Source organism: Palaemon carinicauda, chromosome 2 (genome assembly GCF_036898095.1).
Source record: "Palaemon carinicauda isolate YSFRI2023 chromosome 2, ASM3689809v2, whole genome shotgun sequence".
In the NCBI taxonomy this organism is placed as follows: Eukaryota; Metazoa; Arthropoda; class Malacostraca; order Decapoda; family Palaemonidae; genus Palaemon; species Palaemon carinicauda.
The window spans coordinates 34,418,450-34,443,897 of record NC_090726.1 but is presented as its reverse complement, the minus strand read 5'-3'; the positions used below and the strand labels follow the sequence as shown (position 1 = coordinate 34,443,897).

Sequence of the window (25,448 nt, the reverse complement as noted above, 5' to 3'; positions counted from 1 at the left end):
GGCGTAACTAGTCCACTTTAGGACAAAGGCCTCAGATATCTCCTTCTACTCCTGTCTGTTTATTAGTATCAATACTAGCTAAGCTACAATCCTACTCGGAAAATTGTTTTTAGCTCGTCAAACAATTGTCTTCTCTTCCTTCCCCTGCTTCTTTATCAATCTCTGGGGATCCATTCTGTTATTCTTTATGTCCATCTATTGTCTGTTATTATATGTCCTGCCCAGTGGAAGCTCGTGTGGAACTGTGGAACTGCAGCACCGCCTATATTTACTTAATATTGTCGATAACATTCAATGCAATGATTTTTTCTTTAATTCTTTCTTTATAATTGTACAATATAATATTATAACCCTTAAACTTAATGCCAGCTGCCATTCTTCAGTTAATGAAAAATATACATGAACTCCGGACCTTGTCCATTTCCTTTTCTTACATGGTACAATATCCTTAACTTTAGTTGGCTTTGGTATCAATGTTGCTCTTTATCTGTGTATTGTTGTTATTCCCATTACTAATCTTCCCCTAGCTCTTTCAGTTGTACCAACCTCATGTTCTAAAGCTTCCGTAAGGCTCCAAGTTTTTGATGCATAAGGTAATACTGGTAGGGCCATCTCATTAAATAAATTTCTTTTTTAGGGAAAGGTGCATTTTACTCTTCATAATTTCATTTCGTTTTACAAAAAGCTATATTCCATGCTTATCCTTCTTTTAATTTTGGTCTTGTGTCCTTGGGAAACACTTATTGTCTAAGTACCTAAATTTATTAACTATGTCTAGAGGTTCGTCCATAACTCCTATTTATTGTCTGCATTTTTATTGAAAGTCATGTTAGTTTTACTCATATTCATTTTAAATCCTACATTCTGCTTTCTCTATTCCAATCATCTATCAACTTTTGCAATTCCTCTCATATTTCACTAAACAGAAATATGCCATCTGCAAATCTTACGCTGCATATATTACCTATGCTGCATATATTAACTATGCTGCATATATTACCTATGCGTGCGGTCTTAGCCATTTACATGATTAAAAAAGTAGTTCATACATTTAATTTATCACAGAGTGACCGCGCAGTCATAGGCCTGCCTGTGGCGGTTTCCATATCCGTTGACCTTAAAAGACCTGAAGAAGAAGAAGAAGAAGAAGAAGAAGCGACAACTAAACCTGACCCAACCACAACACCTGTGCCACCAATCTTGGATGCCTTGACACAAACTACCTTCAATACTTCGATAATTCTCACCTGTGCTGACAACAATACCTGTTTCTCCAAACCCGATATGTCCATCATGGCCTATCCGTGAGAGATAAAGATTAAATTTTTGTTTTTGTTGCTAATGAGTATAAATGAAAATTGAGAGGTTATACGACTGGTGATGTGAATCGGTTTAATTTCACTTTGGGATTCTAATATTTTCTTCAAGTTGACAAAAGAAATTTATATTTATAAAACAGAGTTCTTTTTCATACCAAAAGTTTCAGCTCAACAATATTGGAGCCCAATGACTTTGTTTTCTTAATAGATTGTGCATGGAAGGATATTCTAATGTTTCACATTAATTTGCAACTTTCTTTCCAATTTGTTTAGAATTCTCAGATCCAAAACTTTACCCATAATACCATGTTAATAAAATCCTCAGTCATAACTTCTTTCAATTAGATTTTCTCAATATATGATTCTGCAGTACAAAGCTTTGAAAGAAAGATAATAGTTTCATGTTCTTTATCTAACAAAGTAAGCTTTGAAGCATCAAATCTCTGATTTGCAAACTTCCTCGAACCACCCAGGGTAACACTGGTCGTAGGAGAGGGTCACATGAGTCTACCTGTTTTGGTTGAGGCTCGTGATGACCCAGCTTACCAAGTGGAAGTCAAAGTCAATCATCCGGATTCCATCAAATACCACCGAGTGGAAGGTCCCGGGCTCATACCTGAATGCCGCTACGGGACTCTTGTGGGAATGACGTCGTTTGACGAATTCACTTGTGTCTTTACCTTTATCGAAGCGCTAGAGAAGGTAAGGATTGCATACGAGTTATGAATTTGGGGACATGTGTGTAGGTGTTGTGGCCGGTGAGGCCCTTCAGCGTCGTTTAGCAACTGGGGGAACACCCCGCTATTGCATCATGTTAAATTTACAAGGTTGAACAGGAAAAGGTAAGAATGGTCACTGGAATGGGTGTAAAGTAGGCCCATAAAGTTTAAATAAAGTAATGTGCTCAAAAAAATAATGAGGGAAGGGCAACAATATGAAAAAAAAAAATAATGTTAAATGTAAGGGACAAGACTTTCAAATAACTACATTAAGGTCAGGATAATTTTCAAGACTAATCTATATCCATTTTCTTATCTAATCGACTTTAAATTGAAACAATTAGTGCGAAGAGCAATGCCAAAGGCAAGGATTATCTTTCCTAACTGATCTTTTGACCAAAACCAGATAAAACATGAGATATTTTTTTTTATGATGCTTCAACGAATCCTGCTTAGTAAAGTAATTTGTCGAAATAAATTCTGTTAAGAGGTTATTTCATAAAACAAGGAAATTGTTGAGGTCCAAGCGAACACATATATATATATCAAAGAGAGAATTTCAAATTATAAAATCAAATTCCTAAAAATACTCTTTGTTTAATTTCTTTCTGTCCTTCATCAATTATTTTAATCATACAGCATATATCTCTTAAATCTTAATTCTCTAGCATTCACGGGATGCATAGATCCTCCATTAATTCACGACATATGTCTCTTTAGTGTCCCATCCCTCTGAGCTCAACCCAATTCTCATATCCAAACACCCTTCTCATTGACATAAGTCAATACAGCAAATAAATAAGGATATTTGGTTGCGAAGGTGGGTGTGTGTGTGTGTGTGTGTGTGTGTGTGTGTGTGTGTGTATATACTATATATATACATATATATATAATACATATATATATATATATATATATATATATATATACATATATATGTACATATACCAAGGCACTTCCCCCAATTTTAGGGGATAGCCGACATCAAACAAATGAAACAAAAAAGGGGACTTTCCTCTCTACGTTCCTCCCAGCTTGACAAGGGACTCAACCGAGTTCGGCTGGTACTGCTAGAGTGCTACAGCCCACCCTCCCCCATTATCCACCACAGATGAAGCTTCATAACACTGAATCCCCTACTGCTGCTACCTCCGAGGTCATCCAAGCCACCGGAGGAAGCAGCAGGGCCTACAGGAACTGCGTCAAAATCGCTCGCCGTTCATTCCTATTTCTAGCACGCTCTCTTGCTTCTCTCACATCTATCCTCCTATCACCCAGAGCTTTCTTCACTCCATCCATCCACCCACACCTTGGCCTTCCTCTTGTACTTCTCCCATCAACTCTTGCATTCATCACCTTCTTTAGAAGACAGCCATTTTCCATTTTCTCAATATGGCCAAACCACCTCAACACATTCATATCAACTCTAGCTGCTAACTCATTTCTTACACCCGTTCTCACCCTCACTACTTCGTTCCTATCCCTATCTACTCGAGTTACACCAGCCATAGTCCTTAGACACTTCATCTCAAACAAATTCAATTTCTGTCTCTCCATCACTTTCATTCCCCACAACTCTGATCCATACATCACAATTGGTACAATCCCTTTCTCATACAGAACTCTCTTTCCATTCATACCCAACCCTCTATTTTTTACCATTCCCTTACCTGCCCCTAACAGTTTGCATCCTTCATTCACTCTCTGACATACATCTGCTTCCACTCCACCATTTGCTGCAACAACAGACCCCAAGTACTTAAACTGATCCACCTTCACAAGTAACTCTCCATTCAACGTGACATTCAACCTCGCAAACTACCCTTCTCGTACATCTCATAACCTTACTCTTATATATATGTAAATATACACACACACACACACACACACATATATATATATATATATATACACATATATATATATATATATATATATATATATATATATGTATATATATATATATATATATATATATATATATATATATATATATATATATATATCTATATATATATATATATATATATATATATATATATATATATAAGGGTATATTATCAAATCACCAATGCCCTTTTTAATTTGAACAGTATTCTCTACTCAGGCACTTACAAATTTTTGCACCTAAAGGACTATCAAATTATCTGTGTCACCCGCACACCTCTTGTTTAACCTGCATTTTCTTCCCGCACACACCAGGTCAATTTCACCCTATTCTTCGAGCACAACCCATTCGCTCTCATGGAGTATATGGAGAGCAGAAGGCAGGACTACCTCACCATCGACCTAAAGGTCAAGAGCGACAGCAAGGACACTGACCTCAGCGATAACAAATACTCGGCCAAGGTGAAAGTCGTGACGAGCGCCCGCCTCTATTGCGAATGGTAAATATACATAAAAATTCATGTTCAACGGGGAACGAATAAGATTTATGAACGGGTATGTCATTCGACGATATGTACTACTTGGATAAAACTCCAATGTTGATAATAAAAAAAAAAAAAAAAAAAAAAAAAAAGAGGACTAACAGAAAAACGGAAGAACTTTTCAGAAGCGGTTCTTTTACATTGCAGTTTTCGTGAACATTATGAAAGTAAAAAAGGAAAGACTGTCGTAAATTTTATTGATCTCATTTCCTCGCACAGTTTTTAAATTATCATTGCTATAAGTCAAGAACCAGGATGAGAGATAAAGGAACATCTTTACTTTTTTTGTGGGATTCAAAGAATCATGGAAAGTTTTTCTCCATTTATAACTCACAGGGCATAAAACTTTGATCATGTAGTACATTAAAAAATTGTGCGGAAATCGTAGTTAAAAACCTATTGTGACACCTAAAAATACACTATATATATATATATATATATATACATATATATATATATATATATATGTATATATATATATATATATATATATATATATATATATATATATATATATATATGTATAATGAATGCATAAGAATCAGAGGTCAATTGGTCATCACCACGATGGGTGATCACAAAGAAGAGTTCAAATCCGCCAGCATATATATCCCTAAGATTCCTAGAACATCCATGAAGATGGGCGTCAAGCCAGCGACCCCACTCCATCCATAATTGCTAAAAACCGAGCGGATAATACCTTCTGGTGGCATTTCCTCTCATACGAATAATATGAATAAGAATATATAACTGAATAACTTTATTTTCACCAAAGACCTTCCTGAGACGTTGGATTAGCTTTTTGAATTTGGGTTATGAAACTTGACATACAGTTAACAGTGCGACTTTTGGGATGAGATTTCAAGACTAATTACAGTCACCAGAGTGCCATATATGTTATGTACATACCTTTTAATGTAGAATTCCGGCTCACTCAGGTAACAAACCCAGAAACTTTCTGTGCCGATGCAAACATTCTGGTATCTGAAAGCACAAGAAATATTGATTGTACACTAATATCGAAAACTTTATCAAGGTAAGTGATTATATTTAAATGAACTACAGATATGAGAGAGAGAGAGAGAGAGAGAGAGAGAGAGAGAGAGAGAGAGAGAGAGAGAACTGATATACTGATTTGATTCCCAACTATACCTACATTTAAAATAATTACGACATAACAGAATGTAATTTTTCATATTTCAATATCCCAAAAGTCTGACAACCAAATAAGAGATATCCCATCTGCCGATGCGTGGTAAAAGTATCCAATACAAACGTTAATATTATGTCGACACGAAAATCATTTAGTCTCCCGCAGTGAAGGCAGTAATTTGCATTCGGTTATAATTGTATTCCCCATCAAATTTGCAACAGAAGGACAGCTAAATTCTCCAAAATGCAAATTCCACCCAGTATTCATTTGTCTGACGTATTATCATTGAAGCATAAATTACAATTTGCCGTAACGAATGATTAGAAATTCGCGTTATATCTGCAATATCACTTTACCTTAGGTCAGCCAGTGGGGAACATTGGAATATTCCCTGGAATTCAGCTCTTTCACAGATTTCCCAGCGTTTGACTGCGCATATGTTTGGACGATAATTTTGCCATGTGTCTTTGGAAAACCCATTCGTCTTATAAAGGTAGACGGCTTCTATGGTTATGTACTATATTTACGAACATATAAAAGAAGCGATGCTGTGGTTAGTCTTCATAAAGGTTTTATTTTGTAGACTGGTGAATAGCCCGAGACTTATCAATTTGAGTGTGAAAATATGTTTTAGAGCATTATGTTGAATAAAAAAAATAGCTTTTGATAATTAAAGTATCAGGTAATAGTTTCCTTGTAGCGAATAATCCTTATATAAAGGATATTAATTGGGAATGGGGAAAGATGGGTTGGCGAATGAATTAATAAGAAACTAATTAGTAAGAACTATTCATCTTCCATTAAGTAAGAGATTACTTGACAAACGCGAGTCAATTCACTGCATAATTCAATGAAAAAAATATAAAATTAAAACTATTAACAGCTTACCCAGACGCTTTAGTCCATTTCTTTTATCGAGGCAGATTTGCACCGACTCCCAGCGGTGCCCTTTTAGCTCGGAAAAGTTTCCTGATCGCTGATTGGTTAGAATTATCTCGTCCAACCAATCTGCGACCAGGAAACTTTTCCGAGCTAAAAGGGCACCGCTGCGAGTCGGTGCAAATCTGCATCGCTAAAAGAAATTGATTATAGTTAGACAATATGTTAGTCAGTCAGTTGAGAGATTCTTGGCTAATCTACTCCACTCCGTGCTATCAGCTTGTGTCACTTGCAATATATTACCGAAGTTATCGTTCCACTTAGTTCTTGGTCTTCCACTTTAAATATTCTTTTTACTGCCGATGTTTTAGGAATCTACTCCAAACCATCTTAATTGGCTCTTTTTAATTTGAAGAACTATAGGTTCCACGCCTAATCCTTTGACATTAGTATTGTTTAATCTGTCTCTTCTAATTACACCATAAATTACAAGCAAAACTCACATTTCAGCTGCTTGGATTTTATATTTAACCTTCTCAGTTAGGATTTACGTTTCACAAACGTACAGAAGTATTGGTTTAAGAATTGAATAACAAAATTCAACTTTTACCTTTCTTGGGATATTTCTATTTTGTAGTGGGTACATGGCACCTACATTTTTACTTCACTTTGCTATTCTGCAGTTCATCTCAGGCTCTATCCTTCCCTTTGAGGTCATAACACTACCTAGTTATGTAAATGAGTTTGTTCTTTAGATGGTATCATCAGCTAATACTAATTCTCACCTAATCTTGAGCAGAACCTACAGCCAATACAACCAGATATTCAGTCTTTTAATGGTTTAACTTCCATCCTTCAATAAAGATCAAAATAATTTGTATAAACTCAATTCACACAACATGCAACAACAAAGAGCTACACTGGATATTGATGCATATCTACAGTCCGGCATTGTGAATTTATTATGGAAACAAAAAAAGGTAGAAGGAAAATACCTCCCTGGTAAAGTTTTTAACTGGAAAACTTTTACAACAGTTTACGTTACTAACAAACAACTAAGAGTTCAGAGAAGTTGCAACGAAGTTCTATAGTTGCCGATCAAGTTGGTAATACCTTAAATACACGTTTGGTGATGAAGGGGTTAAGAGTTTAGTCTACTACTGATATCAATTCAATATATAGAATTTTCAACTGGGAGAGATTTTACTACAGATGTTACACATTGAAAAAGTGGTTCCATTCATACTTTCCGGTTCAACCATGAAGAAAAGAACACTCTTAATTTTTTTCAATTGACAGTTTAATTTAATATGTGAAAAAATAACAAATAAAATATTTCATACAAACTTTTTAGAAAAAATACATAAAAATAGTTTCTGAGAAGCTTCATGCCACCTCTAGGAATCATAACAAATACTGCAGTGCAAGAAAACTTAAAAGCTATTTTCATGCTATTTGATTTCTATAGAATTTAGGCCACAGACCCTGGCGTTGGGGCCAGGAATGTCATTTAGCACAGGGGTACTAAAATGGAGAATCCTGCAGTTGAACAATGGAATAAAAGATAAGAGATTGAGTAAAGAAAGATATCTATTTTCCCGTATCCCTCAGTACGAATATTCCAGCAATCCAGAAAATGTCACGGCTGGTTTATTCCTTTATTGTTTCAGTCACACGGATTCGAGAGAGATAACATTCGGGAACGTGCTTAAGATGGATATGATAAGAGAGAAATCTGTATTTGGTTGTAGTTCGCTTTCCATTTCTGGTATAAATTATACACATGAATTATTTATCTATATGTATATATACACATTATATATATATATATATATATATATATATATATATATATATATATATATATATATATATACACACACACATATATATACATATATATATATATATATATATATATATATATATATATATATATATATATATATACATATATATATATATATATATATATATATATATATATATATATATATATACACATACATATTTGCATACATACATTCATATATATTTACATATATACATACATATAATACATATACTATATATAAATCATTTACGGTATACAGTATATACTAAATATTTATCTATTTCAACAATGAGTCATTTTGTCTAACAAGGTTCGGAGAATATAAACACATTATTCACTTCAACATTCCTATTTGAATACAGATTCATAAATAAACCCCAGGTGCTTCATATGTTCTGTTCGCTTTCTCTCTATTCCAGATTTATCAAGAGTGAAATACTATCATCTAGTTATTCTTACCTCATTAACTATATAAACGTCCTCTTGAAGAAAGGAATTTATTCATGATTAACATCTCAATGTATTTTTCCTAATTCTTTCAACAAAGAAATTAAAATCTGAACTTTTTCTTCTATAATTAAATGACAATAGTTTAATCCTCTAAAAAGCATGAACACAATTTACGAATAAATACTTTCAGCCTGCTTTTGAATATTTACCTTGTAATAAATATTTCATTAAAAAATCTCCCGACATCTTCGCTACACAATCTACACCAAGAAGGCCCAATCACACCTTTCCCCCAAACGAATATTCAATAATCAAACTTTCTTCTCAAAGCTCAATCCTTTCTTTCCTTGCCGCAGGGAAGCTCGGCCAGAGTCAACCACGGTGAAGGTCAACGAAACGCTGTCTTGGTCAGAGATCAAATCTGCCTTTCCACCCACGAACCACACCCTCAGAGCAGACCGGCTGGGACCCAAGATTTCCCACAGGTTTTCGCTCACAAATATGGGGCCGAGCCCAGTTCGAGGAGCTAAGGTAAGAGAGGGGAAAAATCAGCATGGAAGTACATGCTTATAAAGAACTTCAAAAGTTCAAACTTGCAGCGAATGCTTTTATGCTGAACGGGCTGACTGAAGTCTATCTTCATAGTTTATTTATGAAAGATCTATTTCAATGTTGTTACTGTTCCTGAAATGTTACTTTAATTGTTCATTACTTTTCTTCTATTTTATCTATTTCCTCAATTTCTTTCCTTAATAGGCTATTTTTTCCTGTTTTAGCCTAGTTAAGAGTAGTAGTAGTAGTAGTAGTAGTAGTAGTAGTAGTAGTAGTAGTAATAATAATAATAATAATAAAAATAACAATGAACGGGCGCATTGGGTAAAATGTACGAGTCTCACACATACAGGGCTACAAACACGCACATAACTGTTGTAGTGGACACTTATAAATTGAACATTAATAACTTTTTATTTCCTAACATATATTACCGTCCAACAGTAGGTGACAACTTCAAGGGTAAACTTTCTGCAAGATGCGAGCATATCAGTTTATCACTATTGTTATCATTATTATTACTTGCTAAGCTACAACCCTAGTTGGAAAAGCAAGATGCTATAAGCCAAGGGGCCCCAACAGGGAAAATAGCCCAGTAAGGAAAGGAAACAAGAAATAATAATATATTTAAGAACAATGACATTTTAATAAACATTTCCTATATAAACTATGAAAATTTTAACAAAACAAAAGGAAGAGAAAAGAGATAGAATAGTGAGCCCGAGTGTACCAACAAGCAAGAAAACTCAAGACAGTGGAAGACCATGGTACAGAGGCTATGGCACTACACAAGACTAGAGAACAATGGTTTGATTTTGGAGTGTCCTTCTCCTAGAAGAGCTGCTTACCATAGCTAAAGAGTCTCTTCTACTGTGATTTATGGTTCTTGGTGGAATACATACAAGTATCACGAAGTCTTAATTTTTCAACATGAGTTTAATTTTCCTTATATAGGATTGTAGACATACTCACGCATGCAAGACATAGGCCTATAAACCTAGTAGTATAATTTAGGATTAACCTAAGCTAATCTAACCTAGCTTATACCAGATGATCAGATCGGATTTTTCATGAAGAAATCCCATAATGTCCTTGTGAATAGTTGTAACATTCTAATAGGCATCATATTTAATTTGCTGTAAGAAATAAAAATTAATAATTACGAAAAGAATAAAAGTTATCTAATTCGACTTTAGGAAAAAAAAGCGTTTACTATCTCTAAACATTATACTTCTAAGCTTTCTGATTAAAAAAAAAAAAAAAAAAAAAAAAAAAAAAAAAAAAAAAAAAAAAAAAAAAAGCTATTGGGTGAAGTAACCTTTATTTATTTACCGTAAAGTAGATTTATTCGCACTTTGACGTTCACGTGTAATCAATATTTCGTGAGTATTTAACGTTAAATGCCAAGTCGTTAAACATCTTACGTAAAGAAGTTTTTCACATATTTCATTTCAACTTCAACCGGATTCTCAGATTATGCAGTTAAGAATTACTAAATCAATTTATTTATTTATAACGTCAATAAAATGCTTTTAATACTAACATGATTTACCTTGCAGATGCACATACAACTAGCACTCTACAAAGGCAAGGATATGATATTCTACCTTCATGAAATCCCGATTATGTCTCCAAACGTAACTTGTGATTGGCCAGAGATCAACCCTTGGAACATGCAGGTATTTTAAGCAAGTTCTCCTAAGAGAACATTTATATTTTATTACCCTTAACTTTGTTCAGGAATCCATACTTATCACTATGGGTCTAAGAGAAATTCGGGGAATAACTGATTTATATTGTACCCATTTAATGTCTATAAGTAACATCATAATAATATGGTATGGGAAGTTATCATCACACATTTCACTATGTGAAATGAATAATTTAATCCTGTGTACAGGTAATTTTACCGATACAGCACATAGCGTAAGGCTCTGCTTAAGACACTATGAACTGACTCCTGAATTTAAAATTACCATTAATTACTCTCCTGTTACAACAATAAGCCTACAGATTTTCTAAATGCAGAATTCACTAACAGTTTTCACCAATTATCGGGTCTCTTTTTGCATGTGACACTTTAATTGCACCTCGCCATATTTAAATCAGATATCTATTTTTTTTTTTTTTTTTTTTTTTTTTAAATTTAATCATTATGATGTCTGTATTTCAATGGAATATTCTGCTAGACAAAATACTGGTCTTTGGTGAAAGTTTTCTGAATAATCTGGGAATAATTAGAATTATGAAGATTTCATTACTTTTTTGCAGATTGTAGATCCTGCCAATGATCATTATGAACACACGAATGCAGGTAAGCTGTAGCAGAATATTAAAATTTAAAAAGATGTTTTAAAAATAATCTATGGGTCTTAAGATAATCGAAATGGTTTTAGATAATTGGAGGTTAATAAATGTATTTTGTAATATACTCACAGAGAAATTAATAGAAAATATGAAAAATAAAACGAATATATAATATACACCCGTTGAGATACTAACGCTATAGAGTTATGGGGTTCTTTGACTGGCCAGAAAGTAGCCTACTACATTGGATCCTTCTCTCTGGTTACGGTTCATTTTCTCAATGGCAACATATACCCCGCATAGTCTGGCCCATTCTTTACATATTTTCCTGTCCCCATACACCTGACAACACTGAGATTATCAAACAATTCTTTTTCTCTCAAGGGGTTAACTGCTGCTATGTAATTATTCAGTGGCCACTTTCCTCTTGGTAAGCGTAGAAGAGACTCTTTAGCTATGGTAAGCAGCTCTTCCAGGAGAAGGACACTCCACAATCAAACCATTGTTCTCTAATTTTGGTTGTGTCATAGCCTCTGTCCCATGGTCTTCCACTGTCTTGGGGTATAAGCTTCTTGCTTGAGGGTACACCTGGGCACACTATTCCATCTTATTTCCCTTCCTCTTGTTTTATTTTTATATTTTATATAGGAAACATTTTAATATTGTTACTGTTCTTAAAATATTTTATTTTTCCTTGTTTCTTTTCCTCACTGGGCTATTTTCCCTGTTGGAACCCTTGGGCTTATAGCATCCTGCTTTTCCAACTAGGGTTGTAGCTTAGCAAGTAATAATAATAATAATAATAATAATAATAATAATAATAATAATAATAATAATAATAATAATAATTGTGATCGCGTACATATGAGTGATTCGTTTGATATAAAAGTTGGTTAAGACAAGTTCATGTTATGTCGCTGTGGCTAATCAGTATAATCACGGATATAGATATGGAGACAGAGAAAGGAGAAGGGATGGAAGTGGGGAGAAAACGATGGAAAAAATAGTTTGGAATGATTGATTATTGTGGAAGATAATATGCAGATTCTGGATAGTGAAAAAACAGTAAAAAATAAAAAAAATAGTTAAAAAATGTGGGGAAGAGAATGAATACGAAGGTAAATGGAAACCAAGAGAATGAAGCAATATATGTCAATATAGATAGAGAAGGAATAGAAACGGTTGATCTACATACACATGATGGTAAGATTAAAAAAATAAAAAATAAAACAAGTGTGTTAGCATATATGCTTTATCACTAATCACCACTGTTAATAAAAGCATATCAAGAGTAAATACGCACACAGACACACATTAGACAAATATAAACATATATCAGAATTTTTGCGCATAATAAAATAGATGATTTCTATCTCTTCTCATTTACAGTATGTACAACATTCTGAACGATTACCCGCGATGCTTCTACTAATTCTAAACTAAAAACAATTGTATCTAAATAAAAGAAACAGTCGAACTACACTCAAGGAACAAAAAAACTCACAAACCCAAAAACTCTTAGCAAACAACATATTCCAAAACCAAAAATCAAAACCATTTCAACCGAAGAGGAAAAAAAACCGATCAGCAATGATAGCTGACACAATGAATAGGGGATGAACAGAAATAGAAACAACTTTCTTTTTTTTAAGAGAAAGAACACACTGAACCCGGAGGGTTAGAGTGAACAAGCCGTTTAGGGGGGTAAGGTTCTCCATTGTTCCAAGAACAACTGTAGGGTGATTTCTATAGCCCCAGGGTTTTCATTTTCCCGTCGTGTCTTGCTGGTTCTTTTGTCTACCAGGATTTGTAGGATGGGGTACAAGCAAGGGAGTTTAGTTCTTATATAAAGGGAGAAAATATTAGTGGAGTTTGCTTTCATTTGTATGGGCATGTAAATACATGAATATATAAGTAAATATACTTATAAACTTATACACTTACAATATGTATATATATATATATATATAATTATATATATATATATATATATATATACATATATATACATATATATATATACATATATATATATATATATATATATATATATATATATATATATATATATATATATATATATATATATATATATACACAGACTTAAATACATGTGTATATGTGTGGGTATATATATCTATATTAATACATTCATAGGCTATATATATATATATATATATATATATATATATATATATATATATATATATATATATCTATCTTTCTGAGTAGAATACCTTACCTTAACGTGATGAAAGGGTTTGCATATCGCCATAATCAGTTAAGCTGTACTAGTCAGGGCCACCATACTAGGTTGGTTTGCTGTGAGCGATCAGACGAAAATCTCTCACCATCACCAACCCACCCTAGCAAGTGTGGTCATGAAAAATGGACAAACCCCAGACATGAATCGATATGTACCAAGCCACTGTCCTGCAGTGGAGTAAAAACTCTTATTCAAATGCATTTTCAATGTTTGAAAATTAGTAAATTATTTTTCCATATCTTCTTCGTCTAATTCAAAGTGTATAATTTCCAAAAGGTAGTGACCCCATTTACTCATATACATATTCTAATATACCCTTTTTGTATCAGCTCCAACGGCCAGGAAAAAAAGACAAGCAAACAGTGGCGAGGTCACTACCCAAGGGTATGCCTTTGGAACTACAGAAAGAGGAGATTCATCTTACTTGCTTGAGTCTACAACTGAAGGATTGGATGACCAGAGAGTAACAGCAGTCAGCCCAAGAAGCAATACATCGAGAAGATCCAGGTAATTATCTTCACCTTAATTGCCAAACATTCCTTTACACCGTCTCTTTCTCACGAGATACATGAAAGGGGTTTCCCATTATTGCCGTACGTGCGATGTATGCCTATATCAGTATACGAGTAACTATATACTTTGGTTTGTAAATCCTTTAAATGAGCATTGACTCATATATTTGCTTTAAAGATTCATCTATCAATCAGGTCAATCAGGTAATGTTGACATTCGACTTTCTTCAGCTACTCATAAAATTTCCTCAACAAACATTTATAATGGAATTTAATCAAGGTTGTGCTGGCAAGGCCATATGGAATGTAAGAGTAAACTCCTTTAAACTAACAAAAGACGACCTACATTAATGAAAAAACCTTAGGGCTCTTTGTGTAAAGTCCATACACAATGAAACACATTCCGGCTTCTCCGTTATTAGCTAGCTTTATTTAAAAACGTGATTTCTATTCAGCGCTGTTGTTGTTCCTACTACTACGATTTTACTCAGTCCTTCACAAAGAAATATAAAAAAATCATATTTTTTTACAATCATGGTCATATAAAAGGAATGGTTTTATACGTAAATAACAACATCTCACACACACACAAAACTCTTGAAGTACTAAATATATGTACATGGCCTTATTATATCTTTAAATAACGACATTCACTGCTCGATCATAAGCGAGAGCCCTAGCTGGCATAAAGCTAGCTGAATTTTCTATAACAACAAAGACGATCTAAAGAAATGACAGGTTATAAAGATAAGAATTTTATTGACCACTCTTGTAACATAAGTGAATATCTGAAAATTGTTTCACGACTTATGTACTGTACATATCAATCCATTTAAAATTTATAATTTGATTTCTTTAGATCCTTCTATGGAGGCAGAGAGGAAACTGAATATATCGAGTGTGCACAGAAGATATGTCTGACCACGTAAGTAATTAACTATGCTTCAAATGTTTTCCGAGAGAGAGAGAGAGAGAGAGAGAGAGAGAGAGAGAGAGAGAGAGAGAGAGAGAGAGAGAGAGAGACATTCATACCAATCAAGCCAAGTGCAATGAAAGAACTAGCTATCTCATTGAAAAATACAGATGAATATCATGGTCAATCATATTCAATTTGTGTAGAATAGTGATGAATTCTCCCGAGAATATAACAATCCGTCAACATATTTGGTTGGTCCCCATTTAGTAAATTCTTCCTAATAATATTTAGAAAAAGTTGAAATTAGTAAATGACATTCGAGTCATAACGTAAGCCATTTAGAAACTTATCAACATAATATGTAGTAAATTTCGTCAGTTATAAAGATATCACAATCTACTCATTCCTAACTACAGGTGTGAGGTTAACTACCTGGAATCTGGAGGGAGTGCATCAGTGACCGTATCAGGTTATGCAGTCGTTGCTAATTTGGATAAGGTAAGTTAGCAATATCACTACATCAACGTAATGTTATGTACAGTATTTGCCTTTTATCAGCTGCTTCCTGCTATAGTTTTCTAATTGATTTTATGATAAACACACAAACGTAAATACAGCATATACTTATAAATTATAGAATATATATATATATATTTGATTCCCGGCCGGTCACAAGCTCTTGTCTTTGTGTGATTTCGCCTGGGGCTCTGATCCTGAGGTCATTAAGAGAATCCAGACATTAATGTATCAGAAATATATGGCTTATTTGAATATGAAAAACACGTCCAACTGTGCAAATATTTATCATATATATATATATATATATATATATATATATATATATATATATATATATGATATAAATATATATATGATATAAATATATATATATAAAAATATATATATATATATATATATATATATATATATATATATATAAATATATATATATATATATATATATATATATATATATATATATATATATATATATATATATTAATAAGGATAAATATCAACACAATATCGTGCTAAAATAGAAATAAATTTCTACCTCATACTTGGGATCGAACCCTAGCACCCTCCTAATGAAAGGCCAGGTCGCTTCCAACCATGCCACCAGAAGATCTAAAAGAAGTCGGAACCTAACTGCTAATCTGCAGTTCAGGATTTACCTGGCGAGACATCAGTCTCTTACCAGTGAGTTTTCCCCGACTTCCCGGCCCACCAGGTGTCATGATTGATAGTAATTCATTCAAATTACCCTAATGAGTCAATACGGATAAATATCAACACAATATGGTGCTCAAATAAAAATAGATTTCTACCTCATACTTGGGATCGAACCCTAGCCCCTTCTAATGAAAGGTTCCGACTTCTATTGAGCCTCTGGTGGCATGGTTGGAAGCGACCTGGCCTTTCATTAGAAGGGGCTAGGGTTTGATCCCAAGTATGAGGTAGAAATTTATATATATATATATATATATATATATATATATATATATATATATATATGTGTGTGTGTGTGTGTGTGTGTATGCATATATAAAATGAATAAATGTATATATATATATATATATATATATATATATATATATATATATATATATATATACATATATATATATATATATATATATATATATATATATATATATATATATATATATACATATATATTATAAAACGGAAGCTTCAACCTTTTAGACTTTTTTATTACGATCAACCAAGCTTTATGGAAACAATTTTTTCCCATTATCAGACGAAAATAAATCAATAGAAACTAATCTGTCAAGTCAATAAAACGTATACAATCTGATATTGATATCCCTTCAATCTTTATACTTCTTAGTTTACGAATTACCTCGCTCAATAAGTTGCTTGCTTGTGTTGCTTATTGCATTTACGCTCTTGTTTTGTGATTCCCTTTATTCTATTTAAGGCTATTTCTGTGTATTTACTTCAATTACAGTATCTCTTATGATATAATTCATCTTATTTTGATGTGGTTATGATTCTTGCCTCATAAATCTAATTTCACTGATGTAACAGATAACTGCCCATTGATCTGTGTTAATGTTCATATTTTAGCCCTGATGATGAAACACATGGATTTCAGAAATCTTAGTGGATCGAAAGAAACAGTTCAAAATGCTGAAATTACCTTTCAATCGCATTTCTAGTAACTCTGGAGCTTTCTGGAAGCAAAAATGCCGTAAATTATATATATATATATATATATATATATATATATATATATATATATATATATATATATATATATATACATATATATATGTATATATGTGTGTATATATATATATATATATATATATATATATATATATATACATATATATATACAGTATATATATGTATGTATATATATATATTTATATATATATATATATATATATATATATATATATATATATAATATACACAGTATATATACTGTATATACACAATCACACACACATATATATATAAATATAAATAATCATCGTCCATGATCAACGAGAAAAGAAGTGAGACTTTAGACTTTGCAATCTTATACCTGAAGGCTCTCTCTCTCTCTCTCTCTCTCTCTCTCTCTCTCTCTCTCTCCACGGGATGTCAAGGAAATATAAAAAAAGACTACCCCACGAGAAAAATAACTCTTTTTCAATATTACATATTAAGGATAGCTCTCTCCGGTATGTTCAAGGAGCTGATCACAAGCTGTTTGCCATTCCTTTAGATTTTCTCCTTGGAAACTAATGAACAGCACACACGGCTATTCCTTCTTCATATAGACTTGCAATTATCTCCGAAACCGTCTTTTAGTCTTACACCCAGAGTGCCAGTTTTGCTCCGTCGTTGCAGACGATAATTTGCCAAAAAGTTTGGCTTTAGCACCACGCAAAGATATTTTATATGGAGGAACAACATAATGATTTTGTTTCAATATTTTATTTATCTTTTATTTTCATAGAATTTCGGGTAAATGACCTGGAGCTCGCACCAAAGGGGACATTCAGTACCGAAATACGACTGAGCGAATAATTAAGAGTAAGAACAATAAAATCAAATAAAACTAACACCAAACTGTATAAGAATTTGGTGTTTAGAAGATGCATTCTATTCAGAAATTGCACTTGGATAATCGGGGAAATTATAATCGATAATATGAACATAACTAAATGAAAATGATAATTAAGAGAGGTTTCAAAATAATAATTATGGCATTCTACATCGGTTTAACTATAGTTGGTTACTTTTAACATTTTTATTTCTAATCCCGATCAATAAAGGGATTTCATTTAAAAGAATGGTTTTATATTACTAAATACACCATATTACTAAGGGGGTTTAACCGTGTAAGCCTTCGCGTTCTTCCTAATATCTACCCCGCTCACCCGACAAAAAACTTTAGAGCACCCATGTAAAAATGAAATCTAAAATCATAATAACGCTGTGTGTGTATTTAACTTTCACCTATCATTACTATTACCAGCCAGGCTACAACCCTGGTTGATAAAAAGGAATTCTACAACCCAAAAGGGCGCAAACACGAAAAGCAGCCAACTGTCGAAATATACTGAAGTAACGAACAACTAATAAATGAGCATTAAAAATATGTAAAATGTATTAAGATCAGGAACAACGTTAAATAAATAAATTGTATACAAACTTCAGTATATGAAACGATACTCATATCAACCTGCTTAACCTAAAAGCATTTGCAACACGTTTGAACTTCCGAAGTACCGATTCAACTGCCAGATTCGGAAGATCATTCCCTAATCTGGTCACAGCTGGTACAAATAGCCTTAAAGAAGATATGCGGAGTAGTTTCTTTATATTGTAGTTTTCTAATGCACATTAAAAATCATTCTTACTCATGAACTTGTGTTTGTGAGTTTAGATAAGAACAGTTTATGTTTTCGTACATATATTTTCATGAAATGTTTTATGGGGGCATTAAAGAATACACCTCAAGAGAGAGCTGGAAATGAAGAGAAGAAAACGCAGAAAAACTGAGAGGGCAAAAAAGCTCGATGACATTACGAATACGATAAACGGGACAGTATCTACCTTGGAACACACACATTTATTATTATTATCATTATTATTACTTGCTAAGCTAGAACCTCAGTTGGAAAAGCAAGATGCTATAAGCCCAAGGACTCCAACAGGGAAATATAGCCCTCTGGAGAATGAAACAAGCAAATATACAAACACCAAGTAATAAACAATCAAAAATGAAATATTCTAAGAAGAGTAACAACATTAAACTACATCTTTCATATATAAACTATAAAAAAAAAAAAAAACTAGAGAAGAAGAAATAAGATAGAACAGCAGGCCGAAGTGTACACTCAAGTAAAGGAACTCTAACACAAGAACGTGGAAGGCCATGGTGCAGAGGCTATGCCACTACCCAAGACTAGAGAACAATGCTTTGATTTTGGAGTGTACTCCTATAAGAGCTGCTTACCATTGCTAAAAGTCTACGCTATGCTTACCAAGAGGAAAGTAGCCAATGAACAATTACCCCCTTGTAATTAAGTTTTCAACCGAATCATCTTGTTTGTTTCTCTCTATCTCATGATTCTTCTCCTTCCTTCTTCGTTCGTCCTCCTTCCTCCCGTCGGGTTTTCAGAGAAGGGACTAGAAGCTCCCGAAGTGCCTCCCATGAGGAACACAAGACTACGCAGACGAAGAGAATAAAGCATTGTGTCACATCCAAAAAGGAAGGCATTATTAGGCAGTGTATCTTAATACCACGGACGAAACAAAGGACATCTTGTTAGATCTACTTTAAAAGCTCTTCCGGCATCCAGCAGCTTCTTCAAAGTCAAAAGATATCTCTCTCTCTCTCTCTCTCTCTCTCTCTCTCTCTCTCTCTCTCTCTCTCTCTCTCTCTCTCTCTCTCTCTCTCTCGCGGGGAAAAAGCCTGATAGTTCAAAGGGAATCCAATGTAAACTAAAAAGGAAATAAGATTCTAAATGACCGAAAAGTTCGGTTCGTGAAGTTATAGAAAATTATTTTATTAATAAATCAATAAAGCCATGTGAACCCTAGTTATCTATTTTCTTCAAATAGTGCTAAGTGATAAAAAAACAAGATAAAATACTCGACACATATATCAACCTTTACATGTAAACAAGATGGGCTAATAAGAAATAATCCTTAAAGGCGTCAGATGACCTTAAAAAAAGGGACAGAATTGTTGGGTCTATAGAGAAATTTTAGGCAATAATGTTCATACAACTAAGGTTTATATTAGCTAGTTTGTTACATGCCTTATTGACTACCCAGAAGCTCCGGTTTCTTTGAATTTGATACCAAAGCATAACATGAATGATTGTGGTATATATATCTTGCATACCATAGAAATAGTATATAGATATATATATATATATATATATATATATATATATATATATATATATATATATATACAGTATATATATATATATATACATATATATATATATATATGTGTGTGTATATATATATATATATATATATATATATATATATACATATATATATGTATATATATATATATATATATATATATATATATATATATATATATATATATATACAGTATATATATGTATACCTCTCTCAGTGGCAAAGGGTTCTGTATCGCAATGATCAGCGGCACAGCTCTATTAGTCAAGAACATCCATATTAGGTTGCTCTGCCGTACATAATCAGACAGAAGTCTCGCAGCATCACCAATGATGAAATATGGCCAGACCCCAAACGTGAATATTATTATTATTATTATTATTTTTATTATTATCATAATTATTATTATAATTTTCACAAGCTACACTATAAACCTAGTCGGAAAAGCAAGAGACTATAAGCCCAAAGGCTCCAAAAGGAAAAAAAAAAAATCCAGTGAGAGAAGGAAACTAGGAAATATCTAAAGAATCAAGAGAAGAATAAACAATCAAAACGAAATATTTCAAGAACAGTAACATCATTAAATTAGATCCTTCACATATAAACTATATATATATATATATTTATATATATATATATATATATATATGTATATATATATATATATATATATATATATATATATATATATACATATATATATATATATATATATATATATGTTGGGGTACATTTGGGCATGCTGCTCTATCGCATTTCTCTCTCCTGTTTTATATATATATAAATATATATATATATATATATATATATATATATATATATATATATATATATATATATATACTGTATATATATATATATATATATATATATATATTATATATATATTTATATATATATATATATATATATATATATATATATATATATATATATAAAACAGGAGAGAGAAATGAGATAGAGCAGCATGTCCAAATGTACACCAAAGCAAAAGAACTTTAATCCAAGACAATGGAACGCCATAATTCACAAGCTATAGCACTACCCAAGTCCAGATAACAATGGTTTGATTTTGTAGTGTCCTTCTCCTAGAAGAGCTGCTTACCACAGCTAAAGAGTCTCTTCTTACCCTTACCCAGAGGAAAGAAGCCATTGATCAATTGCATCGCAGTATTTAACCCCTTGAACAAATAAGAATTGTTTGATAATCTCAGTGTTGTCAGGTGTATGAGGACAGGAGAATATGGTAAGAATAGGCCACAATATTAGGCAAAGACAAAATGAGCCGTAACCAGAGAGAGGGATCCTATGTAGTATTGTCTAGCTAGTCAAAGGACCCAATGATTGTCTAGCGGTAGTATCTCAACGGGTGGCTGGTGCCCTGCCTAACCTACTACCTAAGCCTGCAGTGGACTAGAAACGGCTGCATTTGTTGTTGTTGTTGTTTTGTGTATGTATGTATGATGTATGTATGTATGTATGTATGTATGTATGTATGTATGATGTATGTATGTATGTATGTATATATATATATATATATATATATATATATATATATATATATTATATATATATATATATATATATATATATATATATATATATATATATATATATATATATATATATATATATATATATATATATATATATTATATATATTTATATGATTATGATTGCATTCTTTCTACAAACATTTTGCCAAATAGTTTTCGATTCGGATAGTTGAAATTGTCAAAATTGTAACAAATGAAAAAAATATTAATCTACGGCCAATGGGAGCACACCTGCTTTGTTATGATTTTCTGCTACTCACATCTAAAGAGCAAATAAAAATTAACTATTTGTAACCTATATTTTTAAAGACAACGAGGCATTAAAGGCACAGTACGTTTATAATTAAGAGCTCATTCCCTACCGGAAACAAATAGAGGACGTTTTTAGATGTTTATCTAAAACTTGCCAATTCTTAGTTCTATTACCTTCGTGTTTTTACTTTTGTCACATTATATTTGAAAGACAATTCTCATGATCCTCCAAATCAATACAAGAGATTATGAGTACGATTGCTTAATTCCTATGTAAATAACATTTCATGAACTCAATTTCTAAATATATTCGTATGTGATCTGATTCAATAAAGTGGCTATGAATGATAGACTATTTGCTTTCTATATCTACTATAAATGCTATTGGAACTCTGCTTAGCTCAACTGAGACTAAATCAACAACAGATGATATAGGTAATATCTAAAACATCCCAATCTCGTGTTGGTAGCTCTGGGTAAATATATCTTTTGGATAACAAAAGCTTAACAATAGATTTCCACATCAACGAATAATGAGTAATGATTAATATAACTAAGATATTTCCAAACAATTTATGTTTAGAGATCGTGACGTATTGTTACTATCTGGCAAATGAGAGAGAGAGAGAGAGAGAGAGAGAGAGAGAGAGAGAGAGAGAGAGAGAGAGAGAGAGAGAGAGAGTATAAATAGATGTGAGGGCCAGTAAACCATCATGAATACTGGGAATTCTTGTGGCAGTGATAAAAGACAGTGTTTGTACAACCCGAGAGATGAGGATGATAAGAATTCCATCAACATATTTACCTATCCATGAAATATGATCATTTCAATTTCCTTCAATAACACAACGAAAATATGAAATTAGAGAACAATGCAAAAAATCTTACTAAAAATGTTACATAACCCTTCATATACAAATTCTTCTTCGAATCATACACCAGAATTAGTTGTCCTCCCTACCAAAAATTCATGTAATATCTATTACTACCAGAATACCATTTAAATAAATTCGCCATACAGCCATTACAATAAATGACAATCTATTTTTAAAAGGTTCACTCACTATGAACAGTTTTGAATTTTATTTTAACATCGTGTTTTTTCCCCTTTTCCGACACGTAATAGATTCAGCGAACCAGAATTGAAGTGAAGTCCACAGTCAAAGCAAATGTTCATCAGCCAGGAAGTCACATGATAAACGCCATGTCCGGTGCTACGACTGTTATCAACTTGCTTAAACCACCGGTAAACTATAAAAGTTCATAATACATACATACATGTTATATGTGTACACATTATATATGTAAGTATATACATATTTATACATATATAGCTTATATGTACATTCATACATTTAATATAAATGAATTTTGTATGTACATACACATTATTACTGTGTATATATATATATACATATATATATATAATATATATATATATATATATATATATACATATATATACTATATATATATATATATATATATATATATATATATATATATATATATATACACACGTGTATAATCATAGTTTTATTTCCACCATAGGCACTCAAGTATTCAGTCACTACCCATTAGATAAATATCTAAATATCTAATCACGGTTGATTTAAAACAATGAAATAAGAGAATATTGAAATTTCTCAAAGTCAGTTCTATTTATCAAAAGACACAAACACGATCTAACACAGAAAATCTCATTTTCAGGAATCAGGTTTATCAGCTGTGCCCTTCTGGCTTCTGCTCTTGTCTGTGCTGGGATCAATCTTACTCATCTTGATCATTATATTGATCTTATGGAAGGTAAGAGAAGTATTCCATTATGGTAATTGAGAATTACACTTTTCTACTAAAATATTTTTAGTCGTCTTTGCTAATACATGCCTTGTTAATGATTTAGTCATTATATTTCATAGATATTTGGTAACTTTCTGAATATTATCATTTCATAAATAAACATTATGTTAAGGTCTATCAAAGTTCATGATAAGTTGTATTATGGATATAGGCACTTAACGGCTAAATTTAGATTTTCGATGACTATTGTAATGTATTATGAACATGCTGAAAGAGAATGCCAAAACAACAACATAAATGTATTCATAAAATTTTCATAGTCAATAGCGTTCCCTTAACCCATTGCTTCAGAAAGAATGATCAATCTATCCATTAATTCCTACTTATTTAACAAGATTCAAACTATTGCAAGACTCCAAAATATGTAAATGAGCAGGACATTCATCTTAATACATAAGAAAGAAGCGATGGCAGTATTACTACCAACGTATAACTGATCTTGAAGTTACTAGGAAATATGTCACATTTGATTATGTGTCTATGTACATAATAATAATGAATGAAACTTAATCCTTTATGTTTATGATAATTATTTCTTTTACAATTTTCTATCTCTCCCTAGGCTGGTTTCTTCAAGAGACATCGGCCCCCCGCAGCTGATCCTAAGCGAAAGAGCTTGCTGCAATCCAATGACCAGGCTTCAGGGGACTTAGAAACAGAGAAATTCTAATGAAGCTGGATCACGAGAGAGAGAGAGAGAGAGAGAGAGAGAGAGAGAGAGAGAGAGAGAGAGAGAGAGAGAGAGAGAGAGAGAGAGAGAGAATAATTTTCAATATAACGTGTTAGCTTCAGCGAGTCGAAAGAGCAAATGAAAGTCCAAGAGGAAAAACAATGAACAAATAAAATGAGACAAAAAACAAAGATCTAGAATGAAAATAGTAAGAAAGAAACTTTTCAGATATTAGATGAAAGAGAATAGATAAAAAATAAGGTTAGTATTCAAGACATCTTCACAGATATGCAGACTCTATGTAAGGTTGATTAAAATCTGTATGAAAGAAAGTGTAGCTGGGAGGTGATTATTTGTGCGATGTAAAT

General features: G+C 32.4%; 1 protein-coding gene across 1 annotated transcript in view; it reads left to right on the top strand.

Annotated features, from left to right (window-relative positions):
* Positions 1 to 25,232, top strand: part of LOC137623755 (integrin alpha-8-like) — a 69,606-nt gene extending 44,374 nt beyond the window's left edge. The window contains exons 16-27 of the mRNA XM_068354584.1: positions 1,066 to 1,304; positions 1,793 to 2,021; positions 4,241 to 4,425; positions 9,140 to 9,314; positions 10,895 to 11,014; positions 11,607 to 11,649; positions 14,238 to 14,415; positions 15,280 to 15,345; positions 15,753 to 15,834; positions 23,677 to 23,796; positions 24,261 to 24,356; positions 24,973 to 25,232. Coding sequence (XP_068210685.1) covers positions 1,066 to 1,304; positions 1,793 to 2,021; positions 4,241 to 4,425; positions 9,140 to 9,314; positions 10,895 to 11,014; positions 11,607 to 11,649; positions 14,238 to 14,415; positions 15,280 to 15,345; positions 15,753 to 15,834; positions 23,677 to 23,796; positions 24,261 to 24,356; positions 24,973 to 25,080 — 1,641 coding nt within the window. The 3' untranslated portion in view covers positions 25,081 to 25,232. The remainder of the gene's footprint in view (positions 1 to 1,065; positions 1,305 to 1,792; positions 2,022 to 4,240; positions 4,426 to 9,139; positions 9,315 to 10,894; positions 11,015 to 11,606; positions 11,650 to 14,237; positions 14,416 to 15,279; positions 15,346 to 15,752; positions 15,835 to 23,676; positions 23,797 to 24,260; positions 24,357 to 24,972) is intronic.
* The last annotated feature ends 216 nt before the right edge of the window (positions 25,233 to 25,448 follow it).